Below are 12,209 nucleotides of genomic sequence, written 5' to 3'. Positions count from 1 at the left end.
CCAAATGGGCAGTCTCATGCATAGACCTCAAGATTTTAGTTGAGCCATTTGTCTCTTTGTTATTTTTATGCCTTTGGGGCCATAGCCGTGGTTTATCAAAGCTGTTCTCAAAACTTGTAGTGGGGCCTTCCTTGGTGGCGCAGTGGTTGAGAGTCCGCCTGCCGATGCAGGGGACACAGGTTCGTGCCCCAGTCCGGGAAGATCCCACATGCCGCGGAGCGGCTGGGCCCATGAGCCATGGCTGCTGAGCCTGCGCGTCCGGAGCCTGTGCTCCGCAACGGGAGCAGCCGCAACAGTGAAAGGCCCGCGTACAGCAAAAAAAAAAAAAAAAAAACAACAACTCGCAGTGGTGTGGAAGTGCGTCTACTTCAGCAGGCAAGTCTAGCAATAAAGCTGTTGCATTTCCCAAAAGAACTTCCGGTCTCCTCCGAAAAATCAGGTACACATTTTTCTCAGGAATAGCCTGTGGGAGAGACTGGAACGAGAGTTGCGCTCAAGTCCTAACCTTAAACGAAGACCTAAAAATGTAGACTGTTATGCATTTAAAAAATAGGCCATTTCACGGCGGCAGTGTGCGCTCACAGACTCAGCTTTCTCCAATTTTGTTCAGTATTTGGAAGGAATCGCTGGGTTTGGGCCAGTAATAGAGTATGAAATGGGAAACAGTCAGCTGTGAAAAGGGAAAGCTCCTTACCCTCTGAGTGAGCCACAGCCTTTGAAGATTCCATCCTAGGTGTGAGCAGCTGGAGGGCGGGTCTTGTCTCCCTCTGGAGACATCCCATCCCCGCCACTGGGTTAGCCCCGCGCCGCGGAACACCCAGACCCTCAGAAAGAACCCTTGAACTGAATTAAGCCTGACCGAAAGTGAAGAACAAGGTCCAGAAACAGGAAGGTTTAAGGACAGCCTCCGTCTCCGGACACTTTTAAAGATGGCAGATCCTTGACCCTCTTTAGTGGACCGCGTGAATTCAAGGGTTCAGCGAGGCGGGGAGGCGCGCGGCGGCAGTCGGCGGGCGGCCTCTCCCTGCCCTCTGGCGGCGCCTCCCCGCAGCGGGAAGGGAAGGGGCGCGCAGACACCCGCGCACCAGGAGGGGGCAGTCCCTACGCGTTGGCGCCCCTCCGTGGGGTGGGGACCACAAGTCCACGCCAATCACTCGTGAATCCGGACGAAGTGGGGCCCGAGGGCCTCCGGGTTCATAGATGTGGGGCGTAGAAAGGGGTCAGGTAGGAGGGCCCGAGGAAAGGCGCAAAGGAGCCCCTGGCGGCGGCGGCCGTCAGCGGGAAGGAGGCGGCGGCCGGGAAGAGGACGTTGGCCGCCGAGTAGGAAGGGAAAGTCTGGAAAGGATGCGCGCCCGGGCCCAGCTGACCCGGGCTGGCCCCCGCCCCGCCGCCGCCGCCGCCGCCGCCGCCAGCCCCTGCCGAAGTCCCAGGCTGGGGCGCGCCACCTCCCGCCTGCGCCGCGCCTTCAGCGCCGGGGTTCTGCTTCTTCCACTTGGTCCTGCGGTTCTGGAACCAAATTTTGACCTGCGTCTCAGTGAGGCTAAGCGATAGCGCGAGGTTCAGGCGCTCGCACACAGACAGGTAGCGCGTGGCCCGGAACTTGTTCTCCAAGGCCACCAGCTGCTCGTAGGTGAAGGCGGTGCGCGCGCGCCGCGGCTTGGAGCAGCTGGGCTCTGAGCGCCGGCGCCGGGGCCGCGGGGAGCCCGGCGAGCCCGGGGAGCCCGCGAGGCTGCCCGCGCTGCTCTCCCCCGCCGCCGATGCCGCGGCCCGGGCCTCGGGGGAGCGCGTCAGGGCCTCCTGCAGGCGCGCAGTCCGCTCCCGCAGCTGCCGCCGCCCTGCGTCCTCCAAGTCCTCCTCCTCCGCCTCCTCCGCCTCCGAGCCCTCCAGGGGGGACGCCAAGCCGGCGCCTCGGCCCGCAGCATCTAGGGGAGAAGGGGACGGTGATCAGAAGCCCGGAACTACACGGCCGGTCCTGGTCCCCAGACCTGGTCCTCGTCCTCCCCAGAGCAGGCAGCTCTCTCCGCCCAACCCAGAGCCCAGCCCTGACCCTCTCCGGAATTGCGCTCCCTGCCCTCACCCCCACGACCGCTCTTAGTTGCAAGCCCTTTTCAGGAGGTGGGAGTTAGGGTTGCAGTGCCCGCTTTCTCTGCACCCACCTACTACTTAGTAGGCGTCCGAGAAGTGTATTTCGAATGAATGAGTGGCACTCCACATTAAGAAAAAATAACAACCTTATTGGACAACCTTATCGTTGTACATTAAGACATCTATATGTCAAGCGCGTTTGGGGCTGTCTCCCCAGTCCCTAGAAGCCTATTTTGGCCTGGAACTGCCAGCAATTAAAAAAGAAGTTATTAAGCGCCCCCTCCTCCCTTTTAAAGTGAAATTCCCTCTTTCCCATCTTCTCTCTCCTGCCGTGTTAATAGAGTTTCAGATTTGTGCGGGGCCGGATCGATAGATGTCATCTATTAAAGGTAAGTTTTAATCGAACAATATTAGGATCAGACAGGGAAAGGGGGTTTGAAGTCGGTACCTGCAAGCTGCGGGCAGGAGATATGCAGGCGCCAGTAATAGAATATCGATCATGGGGGTGGGGAAAGGGGAGCGCGGCCCCTGCGAGGGGCGATCCGAACAATTACCAGGCAGACCGCCCAGGCCCAAGCGCAGCCGCCAGAGGCGCCCAGAGCCCCAGACAATCACCGCTAAACTTGGCGAAGGGAAGCGGGGGAGCTGCCGAGACTTCAAGCCTCTCCCTGACCTGAGCCCCCGATCTTTGGCGTCCTTCCAGGGAACCTCGTGCCCACGCCTCACCCAGCTTGGGTCCTGCTGTTTTTTTGTCTTTCCTTTCAGACACAAACTTTCCTGGACCCCATCATCAGGTGTCCTCCAGAGTTAGGAGTTGTTTTGTTTGTTTGTTTGTTTTTGCCGCAAACGGCTTGTGGGATCCTATCGAACCCATGTCCCCTGCAGTGGAAGGTGGAGTCCTAATCACTGGACCGCCAAGGAATTCCCAGAGTTAGGGGTTAAATCAAAAGGGTTTCGAGGACAAACGACCAACAGCCTCCCGTCACCCCACCCCACTCCGGCCCCAGCCCAGTCAACGATTGGTCTGGGGAGAGTGAGCGTGTGTGGCAGCGGAGTCTGCATCTGTCTCTGGATGGTTGGAAGTGGGCCCTGGGTGCGAAAACCGGACCTCACTGCCTACTAAGACTTCGGACACATGATTCAGCCTCAGCTTCCTCATCCAGAAAATGGAGAGATGATGCTGTCTACCTCGCAGGTTTCGAAGTTTTTGCTGACTTTTATCCCAGTCTCTAGCCCAGGTCCTGGCACATAAGGGACCATTAAATGCCCAATAAATGAATGAGCCTGGACGAGGTGGGCGCTGGGTAAGAGTTTCCTCTGCGAGTAAATCAGAGCTGGGGTCCTTGCTTGCTTGGCGGGTGAGCAGGGACAGGCTTCGGTGACAAATCCCTGACCCAGGATGCTGGAGGCCCCCTTTCTGCGTCAATTTAATTACATGCCTGGTCCTGTGTGCCTCTCCCCCTTGGGGAAGACGCCGCTAAGGGCTACTCACCCGATCCACGGCCCTCCCTCCCACCTTCCCATCGCATCATGTAAGCTGGGGCTTTCCGGGGCCGGAGGCCGCCTCGCATCCTTACCAGGCGTCTCTCGCTGCGGGGCCGGGTCCCGGCTGGAGCCCTTCCTTGCTTCGGCCTCTGCCAAACTTTTCTTGGCTTCCCGGGGAGCAGGGCGCACGGCTGGGAGCGCAGCGCGGGTGAATTTCTGAGGGTCCAGGATGTCCAGAACCGAGAAGGAGATTTTGTGGTGGGAGGGAGCCGCCTTGGCCCCGCCGTCCTGCCATGCCAGCATGCCCGCCGCCCGCGGGCCGGAGGCCGGCGGCGCGGAGTCCGGGATGGCCGCGCTCGGGCTTGCCTTCGGCTGTGGCTCGGCCGCAGTTCTCAGCCGGTAGGAGGGTCGGGACGGCCAAGTGAAGCTGGGGAGGGGGGCGTGGAGGGGGGGGGGGCGTGGAGAAGCCGCGGGGGGCTGAGCGCGGATTGGCACTTGGGCTGCCCAGGCCCCCTCCAAGTGCAGGGCGCGCTCGCAGCAGCCCCAAGACTAAGGCTCGGGGACCTCTAGCCTCGGCGAGGGGGCGCCTTGGTGAGTCTGATGCGCGCTCCCGCCGGGACAGCGCCGCCGGCTCAGCGCTCCTCCGCCCAACCTGCGGGAACTCGGGGTGCGCGAAGGAGGGAAGTCCGGACGCTTTCTTCCCGGAGATCCTCCCAATACACCCACCCAGACTTGGGCTGTGATTTGCACCCTTCCCCCAGTGCACCCGCCTTTGAATTGGAGATGCAATTGAGGCCAGCACTGATTACTTCAAGGCAACGCTCAGCACATCTCCTGCTTCGCCAGTGAATCACGGCAATGGCCTCAGACCTGATCACCTCGGATTTAAAAGCCCTCATGTTCTCACAGTTTACAGTTAACAAAGCCCTTAGACTTGCGCGATCACGTTTGATCCTCTGAGCATCCCTGTAGGTGGGCGTGGCCTGGCAAGACTATTATCTCAGCTTTAAGATGAGGAAATTAAGGTTCAAAAATGAGAAGTGACGTTGCCCAGGGTCACTGTTAGTTGGTGACAGAGTCCGGATTCGAACCCAGGGCTTCTTTCCCGGACCATTATTCTTTTCAGTACGTCCTGCTCGCTAGGAAATAACGAAAGAAAGTCCCGCACTGTGTCAGAGGCTTTCCCTTCCACTCTGGAGGTCAGAGGGCAGCAGGGGTTTTGGAGAGATGTCTGAGCCCCCACGAAGATGACTTGACGCTTTGGAAAACTTGCGGGTTGCGGTCTCAGAGCCAGGTGAGATGCTCTGGTGGGGGCAGGTGAGCCAGGTGAGGGTGGCTGCCCTGGCCTGCAGAGACGCCAAGCGCAATGCCTGATGCCCTTCAGGGCTTCTTCAGAGTCACAGATTTGATCATGTGCACAGATATTGGGTCTCTGGGAATCAGGCTGCATCTTTGACCCTCATACTCCCCTCCCCCTAGCCCCAAGAAGAAAAAGGTTAAAAGATGTTTGCCTGGTTTGGATTTAAGGTCAAAGTACAGAGCCAATTGTAAAAGCTTCCATTTGCCCCACCAAGTCCCGTGGGATGGTGCACATCAGTCCTCGGGGAAGCTTCCACCAGCCAGGCCCTTCTTAACATTCTTTTTTTCCCTTTTGTTGTTTGGGGAGAAGTCTGAGCGCTAAGCATTTATCTCAGCGGCAGATTCTGAGGCTTCTCCTACCCCTCTGCCCAGAACTACCTCTAAGGCTGTTGTCCCTTTCTTCCCTGCCCCATGGGGTTTCCAAACAATGACTTGGCAATTAAGATTGTCCGGTCAGGTAGGAGTAGGAAGGAGAGGAGAAACCTTCTCACTGAAGTGCGTGGGGGAGGAGGGAGGGGCGTGTGCTGTTAATCCTCTCCGTTATTGTAGAGAAGGTCTTACAGGCCAGCTTCTAGGAGCTTTTCTCATTCAAACCTCGTGGCCCCTCCCAGAGGCGGCCACTGTATTCCCTGGGGACTTTAAAGCCCTGCCGAAATTCAAGCCAGCTTCAGTCCTAAAGCAGAGATGGATTGTGCTTTTAAAAGGAAATCAGAACAGGAAGTGCCCTGGCCAAGCCCCATGGACCACCTCCCATCAGAGGGAATGTGGGCCTTGGGAAAACCAAAGCAGGTGGCCATGGTACTAAAGTGTGGTACCCAGGACCCTGGATTACCAATCACAGAACCTTCCAGATCACAGATAGGGTACTTTGTTTTTTGTTTTGACAACTCTCTCTCACCCAGTTCTCACTTGGTTTAAAAAAAAAAAAAAAAAAAAAAAAAAAAAAAAAAACCTTCTTAAACAACAAGATCCTACTGTATAGCACAGGGGACTGTGTTCAATATCCTGTGATAAACCATAATGGAAAAGAATACAAAAAATAATGCATATATGTATAACTGAGTCACTTTGCTGTACAGCAGAAATTAATACGACATTGTAAATCAAGTATTCAATAAAATAAAATTTTTTAAAAAATCTTTCTTTTCTTTCTCCCTCCCCACTGATCCCAGTCCCCTTTTACATTTTTCCACCCACATTCATATTTTTTCAGATTTAGTTTCTTCAATGTAGCTAGAAATAGATCTCTTTAAGGGAGCTCCAGAATGGACGTTTCTGGCTTCTCATGGTCCCTCTTCTTATCTGTTCTGTAAGAAATATTGAAACCACTTTCACAGGAAGGTGGGCTGGCATTCCAGAGGGCACCGAATGCCCCCAACCAGAGTGACATGTAAGGCACAGAAGCCAGGGCAGGCCAAACCTGGGTCATTTTCATTTCACTTTATCAATTGTCTCCAAAAATTTTGTTCAAATAATATGAATCATTTTTCCTTTGAGGTCCACAGGTGTTAAATACAGAAAAGGAGCGGAAAGAGTAGAAGCAACAAATTGGAAAGTCAAGAACACATAAAGGCCATGTGCTTTAAGACTGTGAATCTTTCAGAACTCCTATTAGTTGTCTTTCTTTTTTCCTTGTCCTTTATTTCTGATATGTGTGTTCAGTGCAGCACAAGGTTATGTGAACCCTTGCACTCAGGACTTGGCATCTGGAGACAGATGCCACAAGAAACACCGCGGTGTCTCCCATCAACACTGCAGGAATAGAAAATGCTCCCTCTTATTCACCCAACTTATTCACCCAAAGAGAAGCACCCCACCCAAAGAACAGGTTAAATTCTTCAATTTGGTGAGGGGAGGGCGTGCCTTGGGGAATTGTGTTTCTGGCCACCTGCTTCGTAAATGACTAGAAGGCAGTGAGACTTCATATGGGAACAATTTGGAGATGTGTTGACTTGCTAACATCCTCGTGCGTGTATTTATACACAAGGTGTTCCTATATAATAAGGATATCCAGAGCCAGCAAGCCCCTTTCCCCCTGTGCATGGAGTTGATTTGTGTTTTCAGCGTGGGCATTAAAATTCTGCCTGAGTGCTGTCTTTAAATTGCTTTGATGCTAGGTGGGTTCCATCCCTGACCTGTCCTGATGGCAAGTGATGGCTGTAACAAGCTCGGGATCAATATTCATAGCGGGTGTCCTGGGCTGATAACACTATCCAAGACAATGCTCACTATCTGTGCAGACAGCTGAGATATTGCGCCATTAGGGATGTCGTGTTAAATAACCTGATCCATTTCTGGGGCTATTTAATGAATTTCACAGTTTAGATAGTATCTTGAAGGAGAAGGCAAAGTCTATTCTGGAGGCACTGATGCAAATCAATGGTGCCAAGCTTCCCGAGCTATTCCACAAACAAAGTGGCCTATAATTCCAGCACAGCCTTGAGAAGCTGCTGCCCGAGCCGTGAACAGTGTTAGCAATGGAGAGAATTTGCAGTATACGCAGGGGGAGCTGTGTTAAAGCACCTTAGATAAAATCTTATGCTCCTGAAATAAAATACAACTTAAATTCTCTAGGTAAAACCCTGCAGTTTGGGCCAGCCCACGGGGTAGGACATTAATGCCAAGAGACAGCTTCATAAGGCACATCTTGGTGACAAAGGGGGAGTAGTGAACCGCGTACTTCTTTAACTGAAGTCTGGCTGCAGAATGGGAGGGGCGAGGCACTGGATGTTAAAAAGAAACTACTGGCAGCAGCAGAATTAGTTGTTAAATGTTTACTTGACTCTGTACCTCTTTGCTGGAGAGTTCATTTACAGTTAAAAGCTAGTTTACCATTTCCCCCCAGGGCTTTGAACTCTGGCTGCCAAGCAGAGCAAGTATTCCTCTGAAAAACCTACTTCGGAGACTTTGATTTGTGAAAGCTCAAAGTGTAGCCTTCCCACCTGTCCCCGGTCTGCAACCCAAATAAAAATGTTTACTTAATATATCTTGCTTTAAGAAATCAGTATTTCTTTTTGGAAATCAACAGGTTAAAAAAACAATTTCTTTATTTCAGAAATTTGGAGGAAGCATCAAAAAAGGTGAGAAAACAATGGGAGGGGGTATTGTCCTGATAGCGACAATTAGTATTCACAATAATTGCTCTTCTTTCTTGGGCACTTGCTCTGGACCAGGCACTTGGCTAAGCTTTTGCTTATTTGGGGTTATTTCATTTAACTCTCCCCATGCACGACCCCATGAAGCAGGCACTATTATATCCCCAATTTACAGTCGAGAAAACCAAGCTTAAGAGCACGTTTGCCCACGACCCCAGAGCTAGGAAGTGGTGAAGTTGAGATTTGAACAAGGGAAGTGAGATTTCAGAGCCTGGTTCAGTAAAGTTCTTCTCTTCAAGGAAGTCACATTCCTGCTCCAGGGTGAAGTCCAATTGTAGACATTTATCGAACGGCTTTCCTTCAAAGTTACACACAGAAATGGGATATGGAAAAGGACCTCTGAGAAAATGACTAGAGCTCAGGCACTGCCTGGGAGGAGACCGTGGTGCAGGTTTTGGGATGCAGTTTTGGAAGCTGTTACATTCAGTGTTTTCTAACGTTTTAAGACATTCCCAGGAGAAACCCAAGAGAAGGGAATTGCCAGGCAAACCAAATTGCTCTGGGCATCTGGAAAAGTAGAGACATGTCATTGGGAGAAAGTGAATGGGGGAAAAATGCCAAGTGACAAGCTGAGGACATATGAGGAGAGACTTGGGGAAGGACAGAGACAGAAGGAACAGAGACACAATGCAGGCTCTTTCTGACCACGAGCATCACACGCCATGTTCATACCGTACAAAGAGAGGCACAGGCAGAACACAGACAAGGGAGAAAGGTAGAGCTTGGCAAGTATATGAAGCAGTTGCTTCCCGGGTGAATGGAGACCTGTAGGATCTATCATTCTTGGGGGATTTCCTGCAAGGCAGGGGACAAAGTCTTCTGTTCCCCACCTCTGTGCCCAAATGTCACACCTTCAATCTTTTTTTTTTAATTGAAGTATAGTTGATTTACAGTGCTGTGTGTGTGTCTGGTATACAGCAAAGTGATTCAGATATATATGTATTCAGATATATATATATATATTTTTGTATTCCTTTCCATTATGGTTTATTACAGGATATTGAACATAATTCTCTGTACTATACAGTAGGACCTTGTTGTTTATTTATTTTATATATAGTAGTTTGTATCTGCTCATGCCAAATTCCTAGTTTATCCCTCCCCCGCCTCCTTTCCCCTCTGGTAACCATAAGTTTGTGTTCTATGTCTGTGGGTCTGTTTCTGTTCTGTAAATAAGTTCATTTGTATCCTATTTTATTTTATTTTTATTCTTTAAAAGTTTTGGCCACACCAAGTGGCGTGCGGGATCTTAGTTCCCTGACCAGGGATTGAACCCGCTCCTCCTGCAGTGGAAGTGCGGAGTCTTAACCACTGGACCGCCAGGGAAGACCTGTATCATATTTTAGATGCCACATGCAAGTGATATCATATGATGTTTGTCTGTTTCCATCTGACTGACTTAGTGGGATCATCTCCAGGTCCATCCATGTTGCTGCAAATGGCATCATTTCATCCTTTGTTATTGATGCCTTTAATCTTCCTTTCCTGGCCTCCCTGCCTGCAGCCTGGCTGCCCCAGCAGGCTGTTCACCTCACACGGCTATGCTAACGCCAGCCCTCCGAGGGCCAGCCCTCGGCCTCCATGAGCAAGCCAGCTGCCCGGGGACCTTGGCCGGCTGGAGTACCTGTGGCTCAGGTTGAAGGATTGCTGCTGCTCCGGCTGGTGGGCGGTGCCCTTGCAGGAAGGCTGATCAGTGCTGCCAGATCTCCACACTGCCTCAGAGAAACTGGAAACCTGAACTTTTTTTTTTTTTTTTTTTTTTTTTTTTGCGGTACGCGGGCCTCTCACTGCTGTGGCCTCTCCCTTTGCGGAGCACAGGCTCCGGACGCACAGGCTCAGCGGCCATGGCTCACGGGCCCAGCCTCCCCGCAGCATGTGGGATCTTCCCGGACCGGGGCACGAACCCGTGTCCCCTGCCTCGGCAGGCGGAGTCTCAACCACTGCGCCACCAGGGAAGCCCGGCAATCTGAACTCTTACGTGACATCTCCAATGCTGGTAATCAATTCACAGTGTTGAAAATCAGGCCATCAGAAACAGGTCTGTGGGTCACAAGTTTGCCACTCAAGCCATGCATATGTCAAGTGACCCCACCTTCACTGTTTTGGTGTTTCCATGGCTACTGGGGTTCGTGGGGTGAAGACTAAAGACCTCTGCACTGAATGCCAGGCTCTTCACTATCTGTTCCAGCTGCTTGTGCAGCCTTGGTCCCTGGACAGGCTAGGTTCTGGGTAAGATGTGTGTGGGTCCCCTGCCCATGCATGCTACCTTCTCAGAGACCCTGGCCAGCCCTTGGATCCTGGAGAGTGGGCAGTGGGCTTCCATCCAGCCCGGGTGGACATCTCTTGCTTTTCGGGATCGGTATCCTCATCCCCTTTTCTGGTACTGGTAATTTGACTTTGCTCAGATATCCCCCTTACATGTGGTAGTGGTGGGATCGCCAATCAAGGGCCCCAGGGTGGGAGTGGCCTCCTGCAGGACCAATCATGCTCTCTCCCGCAGGAATCTGAAGCAGAGTGACTGACACTGGCTTGGGGCCGCTTCATCCTAGCAGCAAGGCCTGAAAGAAACCGTTTGCTATTTCCCACTCCTGGAGTTGATGGTTCTGGTACTTTCTGAGGTCTGGTTGTTGAGCATTTCCTTTGCTTCTGTAAATTGCCTTAAAGCCTTCCCAACTCTCCCCTTGCTGCCCCTGCCCCCATTTTGGAACTCAATTAGCTGGGGTCAAAGAACCCTGCCTGGCATACAGACTGCCTGGTCCTCAGACTGTCCTGAAGCCAGGGCCACACAGCATTTGTCTTTGTGCCCATTAGCACCTGGCACTTAGCAGGTTGAAGAGCTGAAAGGAATAAACTGTGGCTTAACAGCATAAACCCAACGTTCCTCAGTCTGATTAAGATAGATTGGAAACCCCACACCTTAAGAGGGGGTGCAGACTGAGCTGAAAATAAGAATGAGATCCAGAAATGTTTAGCTATGGATGTAGTTTTATAGTGGATCCAACTTCCTCAGGGGAAATCCCATGAGTTTTTTGCGCACCTTATGCTTTTATGCTGGGCAACCGTGCTCTTTGCAAAAGAAAACTGCAGGGATAGAAGAGATGTGAGGAAAAAGGTGATTTATTCCCCTTTCACCCAGCTACAGGTCGGCAATGGCCACATTCCTGAACCAAAGGCCACAGCTCTCCTGCAGCTACAGGTCTTCTACGGTTGTAGTAAGAACTCAGGCCTAGGGGTGGTGAAGGTTCTACTGTTGCTATAGCCTCTGAGGACAAGAGCTTTGCTGCTCCCCCTTAACCACTGCCCACACCTTATTAACGAACAAGCCTCTCATGGGAGTGTACTGAGGGTCTAATGCCAGATCCTAAGAACTCAAAGACTGAGTTAAAGCCACGAGCTCCCCACCCTTTGTACAAACACGGAACAGGCTCCATGGCCAAAGAAAGGCTGAAGAAACATGGAAATCCTGGGAAAATGTCACTCACTTTATCATCTCCCACAAACCTTTGCCCAAGTGGCTCAGAAGCACTTGAGCAGATAGCCTGAGCCTCCCCTCACTGTCTGCTCGGAGACCCTGCCGAGCAGCCACCGGAAGTAGGGGAGAAGCAGGCCAGGAGCATCATTTACAGCTTCGACAATCGGCACCTCTGTTAACAACGTGCACGTATGAGGGCAATATCCTGGATGTGCTGTCTTTCTGCAAAGTGATTTTTTTGTGTGTGACTGCGTTGGGTCTTGGTTGCTGCACGCGGGATATCTCTAGATGCCGCGAACGGGGGCTACTCTTCGTTGTGGTGCACCGGCTTCTCATTGCGGTGGCTTCTCTTGTTGCAGAGCACGGGCTCTAGGTGTGCGGGCTTCAGCAGTCGCAGAGCACGGGCCTTAGAGCACGCGGACTCCAGTAGTTGTGGCGCGTGGGCTCCAGAGCTCAGGCTCAGCAGTTGTGGCTCAAGGGCTTAGCTGCTCTGCAGCATGTGGGATCCTCCTGGACCACGGACCAAATTCATGTCCGCTGCATTGGCAGGTGGATTCTCAGCCACTGCACCACCAGAAAGTCCAAGTGAGATTATTTTAGCAAAAGAAAATATCACAGAGTCATAGATGACCAGAGCTGCCAGAGGTCATTCT

The 12,209-nt window shown here is 52.2% G+C and overlaps 1 protein-coding gene across 1 annotated transcript; it reads right to left on the bottom strand.

Moving 5' to 3' along the window:
• Positions 1–1,194: 1,194 nt before the first annotated feature.
• NKX1-2 (NK1 homeobox 2) lies at positions 1,195–3,873 on the bottom strand. The gene is made up of 2 exons (XM_060096563.1): positions 3,663–3,873; positions 1,195–1,922 (listed from the first exon to the last, which is right to left on the bottom strand). Exons 1-2 carry the CDS (start codon positions 3,871–3,873, stop codon positions 1,195–1,197), a joined length of 939 nt encoding a protein of 312 aa, XP_059952546.1.
• Positions 3,874–12,209: the final 8,336 nt, after the last annotated feature.

Source organism: Mesoplodon densirostris, chromosome 1 (assembly GCF_025265405.1).
Source record: "Mesoplodon densirostris isolate mMesDen1 chromosome 1, mMesDen1 primary haplotype, whole genome shotgun sequence".
Taxonomy (NCBI): domain Eukaryota; kingdom Metazoa; phylum Chordata; class Mammalia; order Artiodactyla; family Ziphiidae; genus Mesoplodon; species Mesoplodon densirostris.
The sequence above is the reverse complement of the archived record's forward strand: the minus strand, read 5'-3'. Positions and strand labels throughout refer to the sequence as shown.